Genomic DNA, 21,673 nt, shown 5'->3' with positions numbered 1-21,673 from the left:
TGCGAAATACATAGGCCATGCTCTCCCGTGTTCCCTCTCATATTGCTTCTAACTGTTCAAGAACACCTGATAAGGGGCAACGGCCGCCGCTGCCGCCGCCGCTGCTGAGTGGCTTTGAGCAAAACTTCCTACCTTAGGGGTCATCTCTCCTAAAGAAGCATTCATTTTTTAAAATTCTCTTTCCGACGACCTTTTATTATTGCGAGAACAATAAATTTTAGCATGATTTTCAGACACTAGCTGAAGGGACGGCTTGCGCAAAATTAGCTAGTGCCGCCAGCGTGGCCCTCTTTACGGTTGTGTTTATGGCATGTAAGGTGGATGTACGGGTAAAAGCTATATCGCTATTCCCTGCGGCTTGTGTTATTTTCAGAAACAAGCTGAGTACAGTCATATTGGTATTCATGCTGGTCTGTAAGCAAGCGCAAACCCAGTACAGTGTACCGGCAGCTTATCGAACCCGGCAGAGCAGCAGACGACGCGGCGGCTTGTGTAGGTTTGTGACCTAACCAGGCTTTTGAACACGACAATCGGTGGGAGGCCCTTCGCAGTCTCACCTTCACTCAGTTATTTCGAAAAAAAAAAGAATGCTTCGAGGGAACTCAAACTACTTCGAAAAAAAAAATAATGTTTAATGTTATCTCATCACACTACAAAACTATCATATATTGGATGACTGTGGCATCCCCCCTTTGAGATTGTATTCAAAGAAAACTCTTTCTGTTCGGCTTATCCTGCCTTACTTTTAAGTATATTTTTTTGCTCTCACAAACATATTTGCATTTCATACAGGCTGTGATACATTCGTTGATGTCCATTTCATTAGTTTTTTTTTTCTTCCTTGCCCTCAGACACAATACAGGTGTCGTTATTTTTCTTCTCTTCGCATGACACACTGGAGAATGGGTCCAAAGCCTTCAAAGAAGAAAATAAGAGCAGCGCGCGCTCACGAGGAAGACCATCAAGAACGGAGGCTCCGCAATAATTTCGACAGGTTTCTAACCAACCGACGCACGCTCCAGATATTCGAGCACCGCTGTACTTTCGTCCAGATATGGGCACCGTTGAAAGGGTGAGTCGCACGACAAAGAAAAGTAGACGCACCGGTAACCGGCCTTCCAAAGCGCATCCTATGGGACAGGTGTCCACCCCGGACAAGGCCGGCAACAATTCAGTCACCCCTACAGCAGCAAGCTCGAACGTCCTGTCCTCCGAAGCTCCACAGGAGACCGGCGCTAAGTTATCCCACCCTGCAGCGGCTCGCTCGACCGTGCTGTCCTCCGAAGCGGCGTATGAGGCCGGCGCTAAGATATCCCACCCTGCAACAGTCAGCTCGACCTTGCTGTGCCACGAAGCAAAGCAGGAAGCCGGTGCCTATTTATCCCACCCTGCAGAAGCCAACACGACCATGTTCTTCAGCGAAGCTCCTCTGGAGGCCGACACCAAGTTATCTCCTCCTGGTACAATAACCACTTCGGTCGTGCTGTAGTCGCCCCTGGACCACATCCTCATCTTCGGCCATGGCTGGTTCCAGAGGCTTGTTCTGCTCTGCACCACGCTGGCCTTCTTCACATTCGTGCTGCACGTTGCGGCGATGCAGAACCTGGCGCGCCCCGTAGACCACTGGTGCAGGCCACGAGAAGGGTTCACCCAGATGCCCGTCGAGGTATGGAAAAACATCAGCCTGCCGCTTGATGCTGACGGCGTGACGCACAACCAAAGTTTTCGGTACGATCCGCCGGTACATTCGGGAGAAGACGACGACTTTGATACCCGGAGAATAATTCCTTGCGATGCCTGCTGGGATTTCGAAGCAGATACGTCTTCTGGAAAACCGATAAACTCGATTATCAAAGAGTGGAACATCGTCTGCAACCGCCACTGGATCATAAAGGCATTGACAGCTGTCTATATGTTCGGCGGAATGGTTGCTGCCCCAGTGGCAGGAATCGCGGCGGACAGAATAGGAAGGCGACCCGTGTTGTGCATCTCGGTTTTCCTACTCATATTTTCCGGCATTGCTTTAATCTTTGCCAAGACTGTACTTATGTTCATCGCTCTCCGCGCCCTCCTCTCCGCCGCATCCTCCAGCGTCCTCGTCACGTCTACCTTGCTGCTGTTCGAGGTAACCGACACACCGCACAGGGCCCTCTTCTGCAGCGTCGCCATTGCTGGCGGCACGCTCATGGCGATGGCGTACGACGCTCTTGCGTACAGCAATGTATCCGACTGGAGGGTCGTTCAGGTCGTGTACATGGTGCAGACGTGCTCCATGATTCTAGCCGTGTACCTGATGGAAGAGTCCCCTTGCTGGCTTCTGGCTGCCGTGGACATGCGGCGAGCTGAGAAAGTTCTGTCCTGGGCGGCACGTGGCAACAACGCCGACGCAGATGTCTTCAAGCTTCGCCTGTCTGCGCTGAAGGATGAACACAAAAGGCGTCACGATAGTGGCAGCAGCTCTTTCTACGCTTCGGGGCCAAAAGGTGCCTGCTTTTACATTTTAAATGCGTTATACATTCAGTTATTGGAACGAAATCACATGGCTACAAGGAGCAACTTCGTTTCAAAAATTAATTTTGTCATTCGAAATAAGGGCGCAGGAATGGGAAACAAGACACAAATACGTGCCGAGCGTCCCCACAGCATTCACCAGCAACTCAGGGCTTAGTTGGGACACTCGATCGCTAATCTGCGCAATATGAGCTTTTACTTGGCGCTAGCTCGGCATGTTGCGTTTTTTGTGCTTTGTACGGAGATTTTATGAGCGCGCGATCTAGTGAATCAGTAGTAATGACATTGTTCTGCGTAACAAAATTGAACTTTGATACAGCAGCAGATACAACGCTCGTTTAAGTAGAGATGATCTGAAGGTTCTCCTGAAAACTGCTCAGAGTTGGAAACGCACAAACGCCTGTATATGTCATTCGTAAATGTGGTTTCTCTGTCCTTTGTTAAAGTGTAAGTGTGCAACCAGCGCCCTTCAATTTCATTAAGGGTGATGAAGGTCGGCTCTAACTTTGTGGGTGAGGTTTGTACGCTGCAGACGAAAGACACCATCTTGAACACTGAGTATTTAGCGAATGAGCCAGTCGGCATTATTAGTGAGTGGAATGGCGCGCATATATTTCATCATCGTTTGATGTGCGGCAGCTATCATGTTCCACTGAAAAGGAACGCAGAGTAAGGTGTCTTTTTTCGGCATACTGACGCGGAACAGCGCGAGATAGGAAGTGGCCATGTAATGGCACAAAACAAGCATTTTACGTTCTTCTTTCAAGATATCCATATCTATAGAAAACGTGTCTTCTAAGTAGTAGTTGTTATGACTCAGCACGAAGTAACGATGTCTAGATCGATGTTTTTCTCGAACTCAGAACGGAGGCCACACCCGGTAATGGCGAAGAGATGCAAAACGTTTCCAAGGGCTGCTAGCTGACAGCGAGCCAGCGAGTACTAACTTCTCAACGCACAGGAAACATGGCGTCCTGCATTCTTGCCCATGAGGGAGTACTGACCGGCACTAGTTTTTTGACAGGGTGTCTGTCTTTCATAAAAATCGTCATCCATTCATACGTCTCCGTTATCAGCAGTACATAATCCTGTGCTTACGTCAGTAAAAATTAGCCAGATGATAAAGCCAGTGTTGTGGCTGACGGTCACACGGTCTGCGTTCGTTGCAGTCGAAGTTTGCAGTAAAAAGTTCCCTTTAATGCTCCCAAATAAATCACTCAAAATATTTTGATGTTTAATACCTTAAAGCCCTGCCGACATGGCGCAGTGGTTAGCGCGCTCGAGTGCTCTACACAAGAATTCAGGATCGAAACCAGGGCACGGCGGCCGCTTTTCGATGGAAGTGATAAGCAAGGCGCCCGTGTGCTGTGTGTCTGTTTTGTTGCTGCTATAGGAAGGAGGAAAGGAAATGCACGAGCCTGTCAGTTGAGCCCCCACCGCTTCCTCGCGCTGACAGAATATAGAGATAAGAGGAGAAAGCAAGAAAAAGGCACGTGTCACAACACTCATCGTCCGCCACCCAAGCGGCGACGAGTGAAATGACGGCATGCACAACAGATAAGAAGTGGCAAAGGAGCCTTCACACGAAGTACGAAGACCACTAGGTTACCAGAACCGGAGGAAAGGGAGCAAGTTATAGCTACCCACCTCCGCCCGGCGTGCAGTGCGATTTCAGTGTATGTTAAAGCCAAATGGTCGAAATACCGGGAGCCCTCTTCTGCGGCCTCTCTCATAGCCTAGGGCGTTTTGGGACGTTAAATACCATAAACCAACTTAATTGTACAAAGCGTTCGTGGTGAACGTTTCATTTTTCACAACAGAACCCATCAATCCTCCTTCTGAAATGTTTAGAGTATTCGTGTGCTCCTGACCCAATCATCTCTTGAGCGCAATTCGCTTTAGGGACATGGAATTGCCACTAGCGATTGGGGCTCTCACGGCAACTGGTGGTATATAGGCATCCACGTCAAGCATGCAGTGGAGAGGTTCCCGCAGAGGATGTGCAAGCATAATGTGTGCCACGCGTCGCTCCGTGTAAAACACTTCAGCAACGCATCGGCTGGCTCCAAATAAAGTGACGCGTCGCCACTGTTCTTGGTATGGTAGCTACCGCGCGGAAGTACAGCCGCATAGGCCTAAAAACAGAAAGCGGATCTTTACCCGTACAACCATCGGCTGCTGTCCGCTTTGAGCTTTCACTTATTAGTGCGCACCAATCACACCTCTATACCCAGAGTGATTCGTACTGCTCGCAGCAGTGCTACTAAAGCGAAAATGCGTTTGTGCAGGCCACATGCGCCACATGACAAGTTCCGCCAGATAGGCGTACCTCGTCAGTCGTGACTGGCGTTTAAACGACTGTCGTGAAAGGGCGGTCCATGTCCAGTCGAAAAGATTTTCTTCCCTCTCCTTCCTGAACATTGACCGTCCGCTATCCGCTGTACCTTAGCAGGCCAAATTCCCCTTCCTTCCTCTTCCGCGTCTCTTTCGCGTTTTGCGGGAGGCAGAATGTCTGTAGGAAGGCTACGAAACGGCGCAGTATACCGAACGATCTCAGAGAAGGGACATCGCGTGCGCGACAACGGGCAAAAGAGAAGCGCGCTGCGAGTGGCTCACAAAATTAGAGATCTCTGCTCACCATTCAAGTGTCGGTCACAGAGACGGACCAGTGGATGTCGTCTTGGGAAAGTCTTGGGTTTTGACGTCACAACCCAGGATCAGCGGCCAGAGCAGAGAGCAAGGAAATGGCTTTCGAAGGGCAGCATGAGAGGACATTGATTTGTATTGTTGCTGCTTTTCGGACCGCGTATTGCTGTAGTATTTTGCAGAGACTATCTCCGATAGGTTATGAACGCTTTAGGCTTGTGTGTTTAAAATGCCTTACCCTGATCATTGGCTCTTTAAGTGGTTGATCATCGACGGGTGGTAAATATTCGCCGTGTTGCAATCCGGGTCACCTGCGCAGGTGAGCCAGGTAAAATAGTCTAAGGGAAGCACGTTCCCGCAAAACTTATTAATGGCCCCGCAGCTTTTCTTATCCACCGATGTTTAAAATATACATTTGAGGAAAAAAAGCCATGACTTTTTTTTATTTCAATGCTGCGTCATTATGTTTGAGTAGAGAAAATTGTCTGGATGAAGAGGGCTAAAGGTGACACGCGTGGTCACCTGACTGGGCCACGCGATATGTTGTCTACTTTTCTCAAGTCACTAAATCTGATTTGGTGTAATTATGATAACAGAAGCTTGGTGTAGGAACCATGAGGTTTTTCTAACTCTCGAAATTCACAACAGACTAACCCCACATCGGATCTATAAAAAGGAGGTGGTGTGGTGTTAATGTTGACCAAACCTTTTAATTGTTCTGTCATTCCTCGCTTCTCCATTGTATTCGATGACTATAATTCCTACAATTGTGGTTGAAATGTGTTCTCCTTTATATACCATCCTTCCGGTGTAAATGTATATTAATTTTTGTTTCTCGACGATTTTGGTTCAGGATAACTGAAAATAGGTTGAACTTATTATTAGGATGGGATAACACTATATTTTCTTTAAATTAGTCCAATGAACAGCGTGAATTAGATATGGTTTCAAGCTGTAATGGTTTCCGATATATCATCTTGAGAAAAAAACGAATGCGTACTGGCTCATCATATTGATGTTTTTGTCAGTAATATTCCGAATGCACAGTCTGTCGTAATCTGTGCTCAACTACGTGATCAGCTATCAATTTTTCTCTTTGCGGGGTGTGTCTAGCATTAACGAAAAGATTAATAGTTCAAACGTACCAAACAATTAATACAGATATCTTAGGCCTTTTTAAGGCCAACTTTATTTCGGTGTCTTGGAAGTGCGTGTAAAAAATTAAGGATGCAGATCGTGCATACGATACCCTCATAAAGATAGTCAAAAACGCGTATAGGCAGTGCTTGTTGGAAAGATTTCTTAAAGCCGAGAAATGCATGTAAAGATTGGATTAGGAGAGACTGCCTCGGAATTATAAAGAAAAATGAGCTACATAACCGTTTTCTTTCTTCTACAGCTCTCGTTCACTTCGTAGCTTTTCAACCTTTTAGAAATCAAGTAACATTGTTTCTTCTCCAAGCAAATAATGACTACGCCAATAGACTCAACTACATGCAGCACGGTAAAACGTATTACCTTTGCGTGGAACGAATAGCAGATTCTACGGAAAGCAGCTAGCGGACCGCCCTAACGATTGTAAGCAGTGCTCATGATCAACGTTCGGCCGAGCACCTAAATTTTTGCAACCTTGAGGCTGCATTTGTGTCACATGATCAGTGAAGTATTGGAGTACATAATCGATACCTGTCTAGAAAAAAAATTTATTTCCAAAGCGAATAAAAAATGGCTATAATTCTTTTTATATTGTTATGAAGTAGCGATGGGCAGAACTAATTTATTTACAGGGTGGGGGTACATCGCGGAACGGTCAGCGAACGATGAGATACTAAGCCTGCGTGCCTCCGCTCTTCAACTTCTTCATCTTCATCCCACTTCTGAGCGCAACGTATCAATATATAAAGTGGCGAGAGACATGCTCTCTGTAACTATCGTCCGATAACAATACTTCCCGTCTTCTCAAAATGCTAGGAAAAGGTTATGATCAAGCTTAATGCTGGATTTAACGAAAAACAATTTAATAACTATATGCCAGCATGCTTGCAGAAACGTCGGTCAACAGAGAGCGCCCTTATACAGAAAAAATTAATAATAGAACCATTTGAAAACCGACAGCTTATTTTGGGCATATTCGCAGATTTTTCGAAACCTTTGATCGATTCAGCTGTGGAAAGTTTTTACCCAAGCTAGACATATTCGGTTTTCGGGGATTCTTTCTACAATAATCCAATGTTACTTAACCTTCCGTTACCAACAAATCAAAATTGAAAATCGGTTTTCTCAATATAGGTTGTACGAAATGGTGTTCCTTACGGCTGTATATTGGTCCATTGCCATTTAACCTATATACAAATGATATTACCAGTCTAGATAACAACTGCACGTTTATTATATACGCTGAAGACACAAACTAATGTATGTAATATGTTTCGGAAGGCTAATAAGGGTTTGCGTTTTCGTCAAAAATGAACAACCATTACTTGATTAAAAATTAGTACAACAAGACCAAAGCTATAATTTTCCGGCACAAATAGAATCATTGACTTCCTAGGCTTCTCACTCTGAATAGGGTCAGCTGCCTCGGAATTTCAAAGCCTTGGAGCATATATTTATGAACAATTATCATTAAATAATCATATTTTGCCACAGTGTGTTAAATATCTCAGTCACTATTCTCTTCCGTTACATGTTACTGCTCTTTTGTTTGGGGAACCACTATATTTTTCAATGTTACCGGTCTTTCCTAACCACAAAAACAAGCCCTTAGAACAATCGTTAACGTTTCCCGAGATACACCTACAGAAGCGATTTTTCATATACTGAATATAATTCTTATCCAGCAGCTAAACAAATGTAAAGTCCATGCAGGACTGCAGCTATAAATCCAGTATTTTTCTTCAAGGAAAAGTACAAACTTGAACAAAAGTCCCACAACTTTGGCACGGGTACTAAAAATCATATCATTCCGCGTACCCAAAATAATTAAGGAGCTAGAGAGGGCATTAATTTTAACTTGCCACTACTCTTAAACAAAATTGATTAATTACAGTATGCAGATTACATCTGTATAGCCTGTAATGCTCCACAGTGTTAAAGGTACCACCCACCAGAAATTTTAACGTCATAGTTTTCAGCGGTGCTATTGCCAGGTGAAAATCATCCCCGGTCAAGCGGGCACATTGTTGAATGCTGGACGATCCGTGCGGTAGCAACAGCGCGCACTCAAAGAGGCTACAGATGATCTCCTTCGACTGAAGTCTCTCGATCATACTATCAAGGGGCTTTACCTTCGACGTGAGCACGCCTGATATCATCCCCTAGCAATGCGGCTGACGGATGGAGCTCGCGGTGGCTCGCGGAGCCTATACGCGCGCGCTCTCCATCGGTCTGCCGCGTTACTGAGGTGTGACACACCTCGCCCGAAAAATCCTACCCGGAGCCTCCTCTGAACTGCAGGTAACATGGCTGGGCTCTTGGCCGTCAGGTTTTATGACGTCATGAGGCCAGGGTCTTGAAACCCCAGTCAGACAAGCTGTCCCTAGAAGCCATAATGCGTGTGGCTTTGCTAATGCGGGGCTTTGTATCTATGCCGAATGGTCTTGCACATAATGTTAGCTTATGGCACTAAACGAATGAGCGTATGTAAGATAAAAATGATTACTGATTAAACTATAGCAAAATTCGAGTACGAGAACGAAGGTCAATTGAAGCTATGACGCATAGGAACCATAAACGCGATGTCGGATCGTACGTTTAAAGATGGAGCTTAAGAACTCCAGTTTTATTTCACGTGTTGGCGGTTTTCGCGCGAGTATTCAAGCGAGCAGTGAACATTACAGCAAATATTCAATTTTATCATTACTTGATTCGCATTAGATTCAATTTTCCCCTGCGTTATTTGCATTCTGTTGTTCTTGGACAAAGTACCATTCGCTCAATGGTAGTGTAAAATGTTTCAGAGGCACAGTGTCATCTTTAGTAGCGCCCTTAATTGTCCCGGAAGACTATGCAACTACTTGGGATTATTGTATTTATGTTTATTTAACTGTTTCTTCACACGTTTGTTCATCGCAGACGTGCAGGTGACCGCGCTGCTGGTTAACCCGACCATACGTCAGCAGACCTTGCTCATCTTCGCATGCTGGTTCATCACGTTCAGCGTTTTCAGCAGACTCCCAACGAACTCCAGCCCGGAAGTACGCATCGTGCTGGCACTGCTCAAGCTTCCCAGCGTCGGGGTGAACGTGCTCATCATCACGTACGTCGGGCGGCGCAAGACGCTCGCCCTCAGCATGATCGTCCTGGCCCTCGTGGCCGGTGCACTGGCCACGGCGCACGTTCTGCGCGCTGCCAGCCACATCATTACGGGCCTCGTGATACTATGGATGCAGTTGTTCGACCTCTGCGTCCTCACTTTGTTCATACTGCCAGCCGAGCTGTATCCGACCGTGGTTCGTGGAACTGGCCTGCCCTTCTGCTACACCTGCGGGCGCATGGCCTCGTTCTTGAGTTCGTTCCTTAACGACACCCTGTCGGCAAACATGATGGGCATGCTGTACGCCGTGGCAGCGTTACTGTTGCTATCCTTAGGGCTGATGACAATGGGGCTGCCGGCGACAACGGAGATGCAGCCGATCAATACGATGAAGGACTTTGTGGCGAAGAAGTGGGCTCTTCACTCTCCTTTGAGGGTCGCGCGAAGAGGGAGCAAGCGCAAGATTTCCGGCATTCATGACAGCAGCCGCATTGTGTCCAAGCTGGCGGCCCGAAGGGAAAAATAAGATGCGCACTGACTGGTGGGGAAGGGGGCAGGGATATCGTATGGCATTTGTGGAGTAACTGTGTACTCATGCCCCGTTTACTTTTTTTCCATTATTGACTGTTCACGTAGTTTATTTTGTGGCTCCCCTCAGTAAGCGAGCATCATTTCGTTCGCAGCGTGGATGAGTTATTATGCATGTCATCTTTTCACGAACTGCTAACGATTCATTGTACGACAGATGTTGGTTCGTGCCGCGCCCATAACTGGTTCACAACCACATTCATTCAAAGCCATTCAATAATTTTCTTGCTCAAATAAGGTTGTTCCAAAAATTCTCCTCTAAATGTTCTGGCACGTAACGGCCTCCAATGCTGCGTTCCGAAAGCTAAAATACAAACAAGGGAAGGACGTCCTATTTATATCATGCAATAACTGCCTAACTTCCCCTTAGCCATGCAGTAGCGATGTGGAGGGGTTCCTAGACCACGCCTTTTGAGCAGTGATCAATGCACAGAATGTGTTCTAGGTGCATCAGCTCCAGCTGTAGCAAACAGAAACTGTTAAAATGGACAGTGCGTTAATTTCGGTAAGCGACCTGGGACTTGCTTACCGCAGAACGCCTTTACAATTTGTGCCCAATTCATTTCAGCGACGCAGTGACCATATTTCATACTTGGATGCCTGGAGTTAGCTTATTTTGGTCGAACATATATGGGCACAGGAGAGGCCATTAGAAGTGCATCGCAAGTTTGGTTTCCTTATTTTTGCGGTGTTTCTCACGGAGGCTCCCTATGCTTTGCGCATAATTTAAGTAAATATGTATGTATGTGTCGCAACAAGACTTGTCACCCCTTCACTGTTGATACTATACCAACCAGGATGATGTCGACCAGCCCAGCGCGGGCCTGGGCGTGTGAAGTGTATGATGTGTGCCTTTCTGCCTTTAACAATGCTGGTATTTTTTTTCTTTTTCATGGTGACAAAAACGCCGAGACGCTTAAGTTATTTCTACCAAACCGAATTGTCTCAACAAATAAGCGAAAAAAGTAACTCCACGTCGAAAATTTTTTACGCGAAAAACGAAACTTTAGTTCTTAAATAAGCACCAAAATCGTTGCACTGAATTTAAAAAAAAAAAAAAAAAACTAGGAATCCATATAGACCATTTTATCAGCGGAGCTGCCGGATGGATGGATGGAATATAGGAGCGTCCCCTTTGAAACGGGGTGGTAGCAGTAGCTATCATGCTCATTTTCTCCCTATATCTTAATTATTGAATTAGAATGGTTAACTAAAACATCATTCTATTTATTAAATTTTTGTTCCTACATTACTAACATTATGTCATTTCTCTGCTTTTAAGCCACCAATCTTCCAGTCGTCTTTTGCTAGTTTCCACCGCCGGTTTATTCACCCGGCTTCTAAACCCCAGAGCTTCAGGAACATTGATTGCGCCTGCATCAACTTCCGGATGGATACCATTCCATTCGAGTATAATATGGTCAATTGTTTCACTGGAGTTACCACATACAGCACATGCGTCATCTCCATTGTTAATTTTTTTTTGTAGCTTCGTATTCTAACGCACCCTAATCTAGCTTCCAAACGTAGGGCACTGCCTCTTGAGTTATCAAAGAAATCTTCCTTCCTGATCTGCATTTTCCACTTTCGGTATAATTCCACACTGTTTCTTTTCCATCGAATTTACCCAATTTTTACCTTCTGTGTTTTTCACCTGTTGCTTAATGCTCTTTATTTCTCCGCCCTTGTGACTAGCATACTTACTAGTTAGTTTCCTAGTTCTTTTCCTCCATTGTGAGTCAACGCTTTTTAAGTACAGGTATTTAAATACTTTATCTGCCCATCTGTTACTGTCCAATTTCCTCAGGCGTTTCTCATATATTTTACTCTGAGCTTCCCGTACTTCGAAAGATGCCCAGCCCATATCTCCCTGTACCGCCTCATTTGTAGTTTTGCCGTGGGCACCTAGTGCTAATCGTCCAACGGATCTCTGATTTATTTCTAATGTCGACTGTACCTCTGATTTTAGGCACAAAACCGCATTTCCGAAAGTAAGTCCGGGCACCATAATTCCTTTCCAAATACCCCTCGAAACCTCATACCTATTGTATCACCACAATGCCTTATGCTTCATTATCCCGGCATTGCTTCGCCCTTTGGCCTTAAGTGATTGCTCATGCTTTCCAATGTATGCCAATCCTTCGTTTACCCATACCCCCAGATATTTATATTCTGCTACTCTAGGTACCTCATGGCCTTGTATATTAAGACCCTGATCAGTTAAGCCGTTGAAAATCATCAGATCCAACTTAACTGCGCTGAAACTGAAGCCTAGAGAATCCCCTTCGCCATTTTATGTAGGTGGCGCCATCTAGCGACTAAGTTGAGAACAACTGCCACGCTGGTATGTGCGGTCGCCTCAGCGGAACTGGAGACAATTAGTGCACGTCGGCATTTCGGAGCTTTCACATGCAAAAGTTTCCGTCCTGAAAGTACCTTGCTGAAAGAAATAAGGCCTTTGAGCTGTATTCAAGCCGTTCTTTCATAAATGACCAAATTTTGAGCCTGATTGTTTCGGCACAGGACTACGAGTCTGATTAAAATTAATGTGTAATCTTTATGTGGTACAGAGAGGCGGTGGCGCACCACTGGCAGCGAGGGCGGTGAAGCATGCAAGCAAGGCATGACAGCTTTCGATCTACGTAATGACTTCTAAAGATGGGCTACTATAACCGTTTGAGCAGTGACAGCAAGCGAATTTAGTTGTTTCGTCACTTCAGGAGCAGTGCTAATCGCGCTACATTTGTTGGGTCAACAGATCATTCGTATACTGTTCACTGCTTGAGCGGCTACTGCGTGCAATTCTCACACCTCCACTAGGTTCTATTCGTAAGGATTCATTATCCATTTCGGATTCATTTATGCGGCCCTATATAGGTTCCTTTCTTTGAGTGACAAAGCTGGGTCGTTCAAGCATCTACTACCTAGCGACAGGATTTCAGCATAGTCTGAAGAGGACAATTTCTCGGGGTACTTGGTTATCCAGCGCAAAGCCGGACAAGGTCAAAGCACGGAGGAACAAATAGGACACACCATCGCTGAACTGCAACTTTATTTTGGTAATCCGCAAACAACATCATAGATACCCACAGTAAAAACGCCCACGTCTAGAGGTTGCAAAATTCTTGCAGGGCAAGCTCAACCTGTTTCCAGTTAACGACTATATTTAGGTAAAAAACAAAGAGAAAGTAGTCAGGTGCTCGAGCCAAAATAAAAGCAAGGCTTTTAGCAGATTCTCCATCGATGTAAAAGATTTATTCTACTCAATACCACAGGAGGATCTAATGAGATGCGCGCATGATTCTGTTGGCACTCATGGCGCGTAGCTTTTCTGAATGAGTGTGTCATTACTGTTGATGGTTTTTGGTATTGTTGTCGGTTTACCTCAAATCAACCCTTGCAGAGTGGAATGGGTCTCGTTTTATCCAAAGGTAGGGAATCCGTATAGGACCATGCATTGTCAATGGCCTCAGTGACATTTACCTCTCCATGCATGACAGAGCTCTTAAGGAACGCTTGATAACTCACGCGTTCTAAACATCTTCCGGCTTGTGCATGATTACATAGCGCTCTTAAATTGCAGTAGTGAATCCATATTTATTACGTCAGGTACCCAAGTTCTGATCATGTTTGCGAATACAATGGCACCATGCGAATCGACCCACGAAGTGTATGACAATAATATCATTCGTTTTCTGGAGCTAAGACACTTCTTCTCTCCTAATCAGTGTTGAAGACGTTACCATTAAAAAATAACTAAGTAGGTTTCTCTTTACACTTAAAAAAAGGAACGCATGACCACCCTACGTTAACTACCAAAAAGGTAACGCGTTACCGATATCGTTACCGAAAAAGAGTAACGCACGTTACTCGGCCGTTACTTCATGGCCATAAATTATCATCAGTGCACATTTGCTGCAAGAACTCGCAATAATATTTTTATAAAGCTTATATTTCACATAAAACTCATATTAACAATTTTATAAAGTTCATATTTCACATAAGACTTGTCGCGCAAACAGATGTTACCCAAATTCTGATTTAACAAGAATACTTTGCACAAATGGGCAGAAATTCAGCAGTACTATGTGGCCAAGTTGCCCGAACAGTTAACTCTGATAGCTTCTAGCTATGTGGCACATGATGAAGCCATTTTCTGAATGTGACATCAAAAACAAAATGACTCTTCGCAATCAATTCCAACTCTACCAAAGAAAAAAGAAAATCGCTAAAATACTAACAACCATACAGTAATTCTGGAAATTATGATGTTCCCAAATAATCGGTGAGCCTCTTTTTACAAATAGACGCGCAAAGTGTGTAGCAACAAAAAACTGCTTAAAATGCATAATTCTGGAAAAATGTACTTCCAAAAAAAAAGAATCGTTTTAATCTGAACCTGTAAATTAGCACAAAAATGCGATTGTTCGTATGAAGGTGTACAAGGTAACCTCACTTGTTAATATTAATAAAGACACCAATTTTTGAAGCATCGGAAGTAATAGGGTTGCTTTCCCGTTTATACAGAGATGCTCCCCAAGTAATCCGAACTTCTCATTTTGCCCCGAACATATTTTAATTTGATTTTAAGTGCAAGCTAAGAAAAGACTCCGCTCTTCAAAACCCATCGACAGTGGCATCCCTGTGACGAAAACGTGTACAAAGGTAAACAACATGACGTCATTAAACAACTGTGACGTGAGGCCAGTAGAGCCAGCTGGCAGAGCAAAGAGCAGTGACGACACAGGATAGCTCACCGTGCCTGCCCTGTCTGTATCGACTGGGCACCCCACTGAAAGCTATGCTCTTCTGCTCGCTTGACTCAATATCTTCTCCGCTGTCTTCGTTGCTGCATGTTACAATTACTTCACTTGGCGTCCATTTCACGGTCGGCGTGTTTTTCGAGCGCGGGCACGGACACACAGATCTGACTCCGAAAAGGGGAAGCACAATTTATTTACTCGTTTCATTGACGCCGCACTCATGCATAATGAACCTGGTGTACATTCAGGCTCTGCCTGCTGTACTCGGGTCCCAACAGCATTCCTGCACAAGTGCATAGCTTTCGGCAACGACACCGTTCTCTGTCGTGCCGGGAGACGTGAATTGCACCGTCGCTCCCCGCCTGCCGACGTCGCTGGGCCAAGCTGGTTTCACATCAAAGCGGCGCCGGACGACGCTTCGGAATGTGCTAAAACGTTTTAATAAACGTCAGTATTTCGCGCCACTTTACTGGAAGCCTATCACATAAAAAATACATTCTTGATGCGCAAGACGGCTTCAGCAGTGGAGCTAGCAGACGCTAGGCGAATCGCGCCGGGCGCCAGCAGCAAAGTGGATGTGGAAACAAGAAACTCGTTCGTACCGCTGTAATCACTCTACCAGCACCTCAGTATTGTTCAAACAATGCTCACAATTTATTCGTTATTCATGGTCCTTTGTACGTAGTTGTTAAGCGGTAACCGCTTGTGGCGACAACCCCTAGCGATCCGTCGCTCGACGCCAAAGCCAATGCCTGTCGTTGAACAAGAATGCTGAATTGGGCGAGTTGGTGTGTTTGCATTTTAGGAACGTCGCGCAAAGAAGACAAGCACACAATATAAGGCCGTTGTGGCTGGTGCACACCGCACGGAGCGACGGGGCTCAGCGACAGAGCGGCGCGTTTTCAGCGTTGTTTTGTTACCGTTGCCTCCTCGTTCGGTGAAGGGGAGTGCAACTCTATATTCCATTTCTAACGCTAAACATCATGAAGTACAATAGAACACTGATGAAATTTCTTGTAACGCATCGCAATTTAAAGGGTCAAAGCGCAGAGCTGCGCTACTACACTGCAATGCCGACTTGCATTGCAAACAGAGCTACAACGACGAGCGGGAATGCTTTGGCGGCCGCTCAGCCCACCGCAGGATGCGCGGCGTGTCGCTGCGAATTGTGGCCGCAATGATGAGCGATATATTCGCGATAGCAAGTCACTGGCTGACGATATCTGATCGAGCCATGCTTTGGTTTACTGCTAAAACAATTGTTTCTTTTTCCGACGTCAGTTTGGAGCTCATAGCGCCGGCAAACCGGGCTGAGAAAGCAGCATCTTAACAATAATTAGTTCCTTTGTTCAACATGTCTAACCAGCTGATACTTCCCGTACCCCAGCCGCTGAGCTTTCGTGGCTGCTGTTGGTTCCTGCTTTTTCACTTGAGTCGCTGTCGAGTGGGCCGAAATTAAAGTGCTCGGCAGTGTGAATAACACCCGCGCTTTCGGGCTAAACAACGTCGGAGAACTAATTATGCTACGCTGAAACACAAAGACCGAAAACGCTATCGGTACGCGTTATTAGATTGTGTGTGTACGTGTCGCCAAACTTGCCAGCAGGAGGCCCTCGTGTGGCGCTGTCGCATCTCTGACGTCATTGCGCAGTCGTGCTCGGATAGCTCGAAGCCGAAAGTGGTCCTGATAAATGCCCTGATAATTAATTGAGGCGCGTTGAGGCTTTTTGGGTCGCAGTCCTTCTCTTTTGGACCATCGTGGATCGTTTAAAGCTCAAATCCGGAAACGGGAAATATACGTGCCTATACTCTTTTCAGAATGCAATAACCAGAAACGTAGCATCAGTTGCATGTAGAAAGAAGCAAAATTTATTTTGAAAACAGGGTTCTAAACTGCGTTACAGTACTCCGGCGACAACTTTAAAATAACTACAACTTGCTGTAGAATTTAAGCAACCGCTGCATTTCAAAGCTGCCATCGGACAGCTTGTCTCACTTCCTGGTGAATGCGTCTGCACCTACGCTAAATAGGTGCTCGACAGACGCACTGGATGACACTGCTGTATTCTCTTTCAGAAAGAGCTGATGAACGCGCGGGAAGCTTTCCTTGAGCACACTCAGCGTAAAAACAAAAGCCAGGGTGTAGAGGGGGACAGTTGGAATTAAAAACTAGTAACGTGAAACCTTACGTCACCGAACAATGTTAGCGTAGGTACATTACCCATTACAGTTCCGAAAGAGCGGGAATTCACATTCCCCTCGCTCGCACGACACGTCAAACACCCTCTCTCCCTCTTGGCGAGCTCTTATCTTTCCCCTCCTGGCCTCCTTCCCCCGGAGCTGTGGCAGAGAGGGTGGAGATGAGAGAGCTGGCGTAGCATGCCGGGCGGCCCCTCCTTCCACCTCCCCTCTCATCTCGGCCGACAGCATCTGCATCCAGAGAGACGACACCGCGACGCCGAAGCGCGCGGATGCTGCTATGACCGAATATGTGAATTGGGAACTCCCAATAAACAGCTTGGCCCTGTTCCAGATTCCAGATCTGTGCGGTCGAATCTACCGTCCCGAACAAAGCTATAAAGGCTTGTGTCGACGGGTTTGAACATAATCAAACATTAAAGACATCGCAGCGTTAGCCGCGCTTAAACAACAGTGGTTCAGTGTTTTAAAACAAAAAGTGTAAAACATACTGAGAATGGCATCACGAAGCGTCAACTAGGGCTTATATTGCTCAGACGCACGACACAGAATACTCCTGGCTCGGTCGCGGCATTGCGAGAATGAGACTTCATCAGGAACGACTGCACAGCCCAGCTCAACTAGTCGACGAAGGCTATTGCGCGGGCCAGGAAGCTTCGCAAAAGCTTTTACATAGTCTGCTGTGGGCAATGAGCGTCCACATCCAGATTCGATCTTCGGTCTTTTCTCTGTCGCGTCTTCGAATTTTCATCCGTAATGAGAATCCAGCAGCGCATTGCCGTTTCAGTCATTCACACGGTACATCGGTCACAGCTTATATAGCTTTTGCTGGCAAGGCCGAGGCTTGTGCACCACAGCACAGAGTTCCTTTTTTTTGCACACGTTCTTTGCAGTCTTCCTTCAAATGAGGGATTTGCATACGACAACACTCGTCAGCACGCCTCCCACGTTTCCATGGAGACGGCAGGAATGCTAGACATGAACATATCTCGCGGAATCTTGCGGACAGATCTCACGAACAGATCTGAATGTTACTTTAAGCAGCCTTTCTACATTTTCGAGCAGTATGACCATTTGTGTCAAATTCCAGAGTGTACCGCAAAGTTAAACTTGTTTGCGAATTTATTTTCGTCAAAACTGTGCAACAATGAAACCTGCTTTTGGAAATGCAAGTGGACTCTGCCATCCAAGATGCGTTTTGTAGTGAGAGCTACACTACGCCAATCGCTCCACCTCTTCGCCGTGATCTCACTTTCGTCGTGGTCGCACGTTGGCCGTGGTCGCACTGACTTTGAACCGTTGCCTAACAACCGCAAGAAGAAGTCGTGGATGGCGCTGGAGTTTGCCACACGGCATAAAAGGCGGTGGTAGAGTCACAGAAATGTGTGGAGTGCAGCCATGTGCAAGAAGTCACATAAACTGCGTGCATGAATGTTGTTTGTTATCCATAAGTGGAAATTACAGTCATTAGTCGGAGAAAGTCCAGTTTTTGTAGAATGGTCTTGAGGATATGTGAAGTTCTGAGCATGTCCTGATTAGATTCCGGACAGTGGTGTCGCAAGCAGGTTCTTCGCAGTGTGGCCGAGCACTAACTGGACGTAGGGCTTCTTGACATTAGTTTGGCAGGAGCTGCCATTTCGGGCCTCTCGTTTCATATGGGGCGGTGACAGAACAATCAGCCTGCCAAACCCTTTACAGTCACGTTATCCCTAGACCAAGGAGGCACGTTCATACGGCTCGGTTCAGGCAGGGCTTTGTACGCTGGTTGGTAGCTTACGCTCTCGAGTCATCGCGAAGGTGGGAGCGAAAACAGCAAGAAAGCGGTGCCGTAGTGGAGGGATTCGGACCACCGCGACACAGACGCTTCTATCCTCGTACGTTAGTGGTCAAAAGAGCCTCCTATGACATAAATTAAGCTGAAGCCACAGAGTAAACTACAATGTGTAAAAATCATGTCTTTACTTTCAAGACGAACCTAAGTGTAGCCATGCCGATTGCTTTTCCGTAACTCCAGGTTTAACCACACGCTAAACCACACAGAATATCTTTACGAAAGTTTAACCGCGCAGCTATAATATATTCGGATAATTCGGGCAATTTTTGAATAAAAAAGGATTTTATAAAGTTTGAGCTATCTCCTTTAAGAGTTCAACTCGATAGCGTTATCGGGACCCGTTCGCGTCGCCTTCTCACCCTCTTCGCCGATTAGGAGAAGACGTTGATGCGCTATCGGCACTCGCAGAAGACGACGACTCGTTCGAGCACCCTTAACTAGTACAGGGCACAGCCGGCACTGCATCCATCGCACACAGGTGGTGTGGATTGGTTTGGTTTGCGGGGCTTAACGTCCCAAAGCGACTCAGGCTATAAGAGACACCGTAGTGGAGGTCTCCGGGAATTTCGACCACATAGGGTTTTTTAACGTGCACTGACATCGCACAGCACATGGGCACCTAGCTTTTCGCCTCCACCGAAAAGCGGGTGCCGTGGTCGGGATTCGATCCCGCAACCTTGAGCGCAGTAGTCGAGCGCCCTAACCACAGCACTACAATGGCGGGGTCCATCGCACACACGTTGCAGAACGTAGAAGCACAAAGTGTGGAAGCTCGTCCGTCTACTTCTCGGCGCGACGTGAGCACACTGGCTAACACCACCTAGCCGCGTCAAGTACGGTATTTTGTATAACTGAGTGACGGCTCGCGCCATCTGTTGTGGCAGCGCCGTAGGATGTAAGTAATTTTTCAACGAGTGCCGCATCTAAGGTAAGCAAAGCGCGGAAATGGTATTTGCTACTCGCTTAACGATTACTTCCGAAATTAATTTCCGAGTCACACACCTAAACATTACATGGCAGTCATAAGGCAACGCATACATTAGGTCCACCTTTATTCGGAGGGAAGTAATGCGGTTCTGTGGCGGAATATAACAAAGAAAAACTTTATGTGGAGGAAAGGCTGCGTGCTCACCTTGCATGGGGAAGGAACCCTGTTCGACTCCGCTGGTTTCCTAAACACTTTTATTGTTTCTTTACTCTATCCTGATTATTGCGTTACAATCACAATGCCGACACCAGATTTGCTGAACCGCGGGGCACTTAACGCTATCGCGTCAGATATAGAACATCTAGGGATCATTGCAAGCTGTGATTTCCACAGGTCGTATGTCAAAATGGTCCTTTTTAATATTTCCAGGATAACCTGCCACTGTTGTTTTAGATAACGTGCTCAATGAATTATACAGGGCGTTGCTGACGAACGCTCAGCCCACCATAATGAAGCTAAAAGGCCTGCTTCTTTCTACACAGACTGTCACCCAATGCTGTCAGCTATTTGCATCCACTGTCGAAAAGAGTCACACGCCTTCAATTTTGCATTTTTCTCTGTGACTACCTAGTCACAAAACTTCTATTCGCGACGTTGCGCAGCAGGAAGCATCCGCAGCACGTAAATCTGACGCACCATGCAAGGCGCAAGTACACTGGCCACCAAAACTCAGCCTGCCGCGAAGGATGAGGCCAGCTAGCACGCGCCAGAAGCACACGCACACTTCGCTTGCCTCAACGTTTTTCACTCGGCTCATAGCCATTGCAAACTGCCTCTTCTACATGAGTTAATTATCACAATTTAGAATCTAGGAGCCATTTCACTACCTAACTGGTCATTTTTTTCTCGTTGCCAATATGCAATAATAAATGTTGAATTTTTGCAGATTTAACTCCCTTTGGGCTTCAGCTGATTCGTCTTTCTTACGTTACATGTTGTTGTCGGAGAGGGAGAGCCTAAATCAGCATGGGGGGACGTAGAAGGATGCCGGGGAAAACAAGCTGGGGCCGAAGCTTGTGTGTAGTTTTTTCCTTTAACTCCCTACTGACCTAGTACCCATATAACCTCCTTCCGCGAAGCTGAAGGGCTGATTCAGGCTCCCCCTCTCCATTAACCACATATTCATAGATATTACAGCATTTTAGCCTTGAAAGGCAGACATTCCCGAAGCTCCCTAAGTGTCTTAGTAAATCAGAAGTGTGACACCTTCGAAGGTTACAGACTATATAATTTATTAATCCAGCAACGCTTCACGCCATTGAGCCCGAGTCCTTTTCGGCGCAGTGCAAATTTTGTGGCCAGAAGGCAAACTTATACCTGGTATGGGCCTGTCAACAAATTAGCGTGGGAAGGCTGGGAGGCGGCCCTGTCCAGCTAGGACCTCAAGGAACAACGAGCTCTCGTCGAAAAAGCACGGGCAGCGCCTTTTACCAACGGTGTCCCGGACTAGGAACCCGATCAGCCTTCCCCTAATCTAAACAAATGCGGCTTTCATTAAACGTTTTCATCATCATCATCTTCGTATTTTTCTCGTTACATGCGAATGCACGTGCCGGTAATGGTGGCAGAAGAAGAAAATCCTTCGTGCTCACGAGGCGCTCCTATCTTGTCTGTCTCGGGCGCCCGCATCACGGCTTGGCACCTATTGTTTTCATCAGCGGACGTTCTTCTCCTACTTCGAGATACCTCTGTGGTCCTGAGTTCCTTCCGCGTGACGAGATCTTCCTGCTGTCCACAGGACCGGTCCATATCGCACATCTCCTCCTTTTCGGGTATGTGGCCAGCCGGTCTTCCTGAGGCCTCGAGAGTTTCATGGATAGCATTCCTTGCTTCGATCCGCTGGACCGGTGCCACTAATCCATCTTCTTGCTACGCAGAACATTGCTGCG

The 21,673-nt window shown here is 46.3% G+C and overlaps 1 protein-coding gene across 1 annotated transcript; it reads left to right on the top strand.

Moving 5' to 3' along the window:
- The first annotated feature begins 1,054 nt into the window (after window positions 1-1,054).
- On the top strand, window positions 1,055-9,938 carry LOC146186897 (solute carrier family 22 member 16-like). Its single transcript, XM_084608139.1, has 4 exons — window positions 1,055-1,072; window positions 1,490-1,666; window positions 2,039-2,483; window positions 9,232-9,938. The coding sequence occupies exons 1-4, from the start codon at window positions 1,055-1,057 to the stop codon at window positions 9,936-9,938; spliced, it is 1,347 nt and encodes a 448-aa protein (XP_084464265.1).
- Window positions 9,939-21,673: the final 11,735 nt, after the last annotated feature.

Source organism: Amblyomma maculatum, chromosome 6 (genome assembly GCF_055883805.1).
Source record: "Amblyomma maculatum isolate TAMU_Amacu chromosome 6, ASM5588380v1, whole genome shotgun sequence".
Taxonomy (NCBI): Eukaryota; Metazoa; Arthropoda; class Arachnida; order Ixodida; family Ixodidae; genus Amblyomma; species Amblyomma maculatum.
The sequence above is the reverse complement of the archived record's forward strand: the minus strand, read 5'-3'. Positions and strand labels throughout refer to the sequence as shown.

What these genes read in the sequence shown, in the direction of transcription:
- LOC146186897 (XM_084608139.1), top strand. An exon ending in TCACCCAGATGCCCGTCGAG is followed by an intron (nt 1,667 to 2,038) that starts GTATGGAAAAAC and finishes ATCTTTGCCAAG; the next exon opens with ACTGTACTTATGTTCATCGC. An exon ending in CTACGCTTCGGGGCCAAAAG is followed by an intron (nt 2,484 to 9,231) that starts GTGCCTGCTTTT and finishes TGTTCATCGCAG; the next exon opens with ACGTGCAGGTGACCGCGCTG.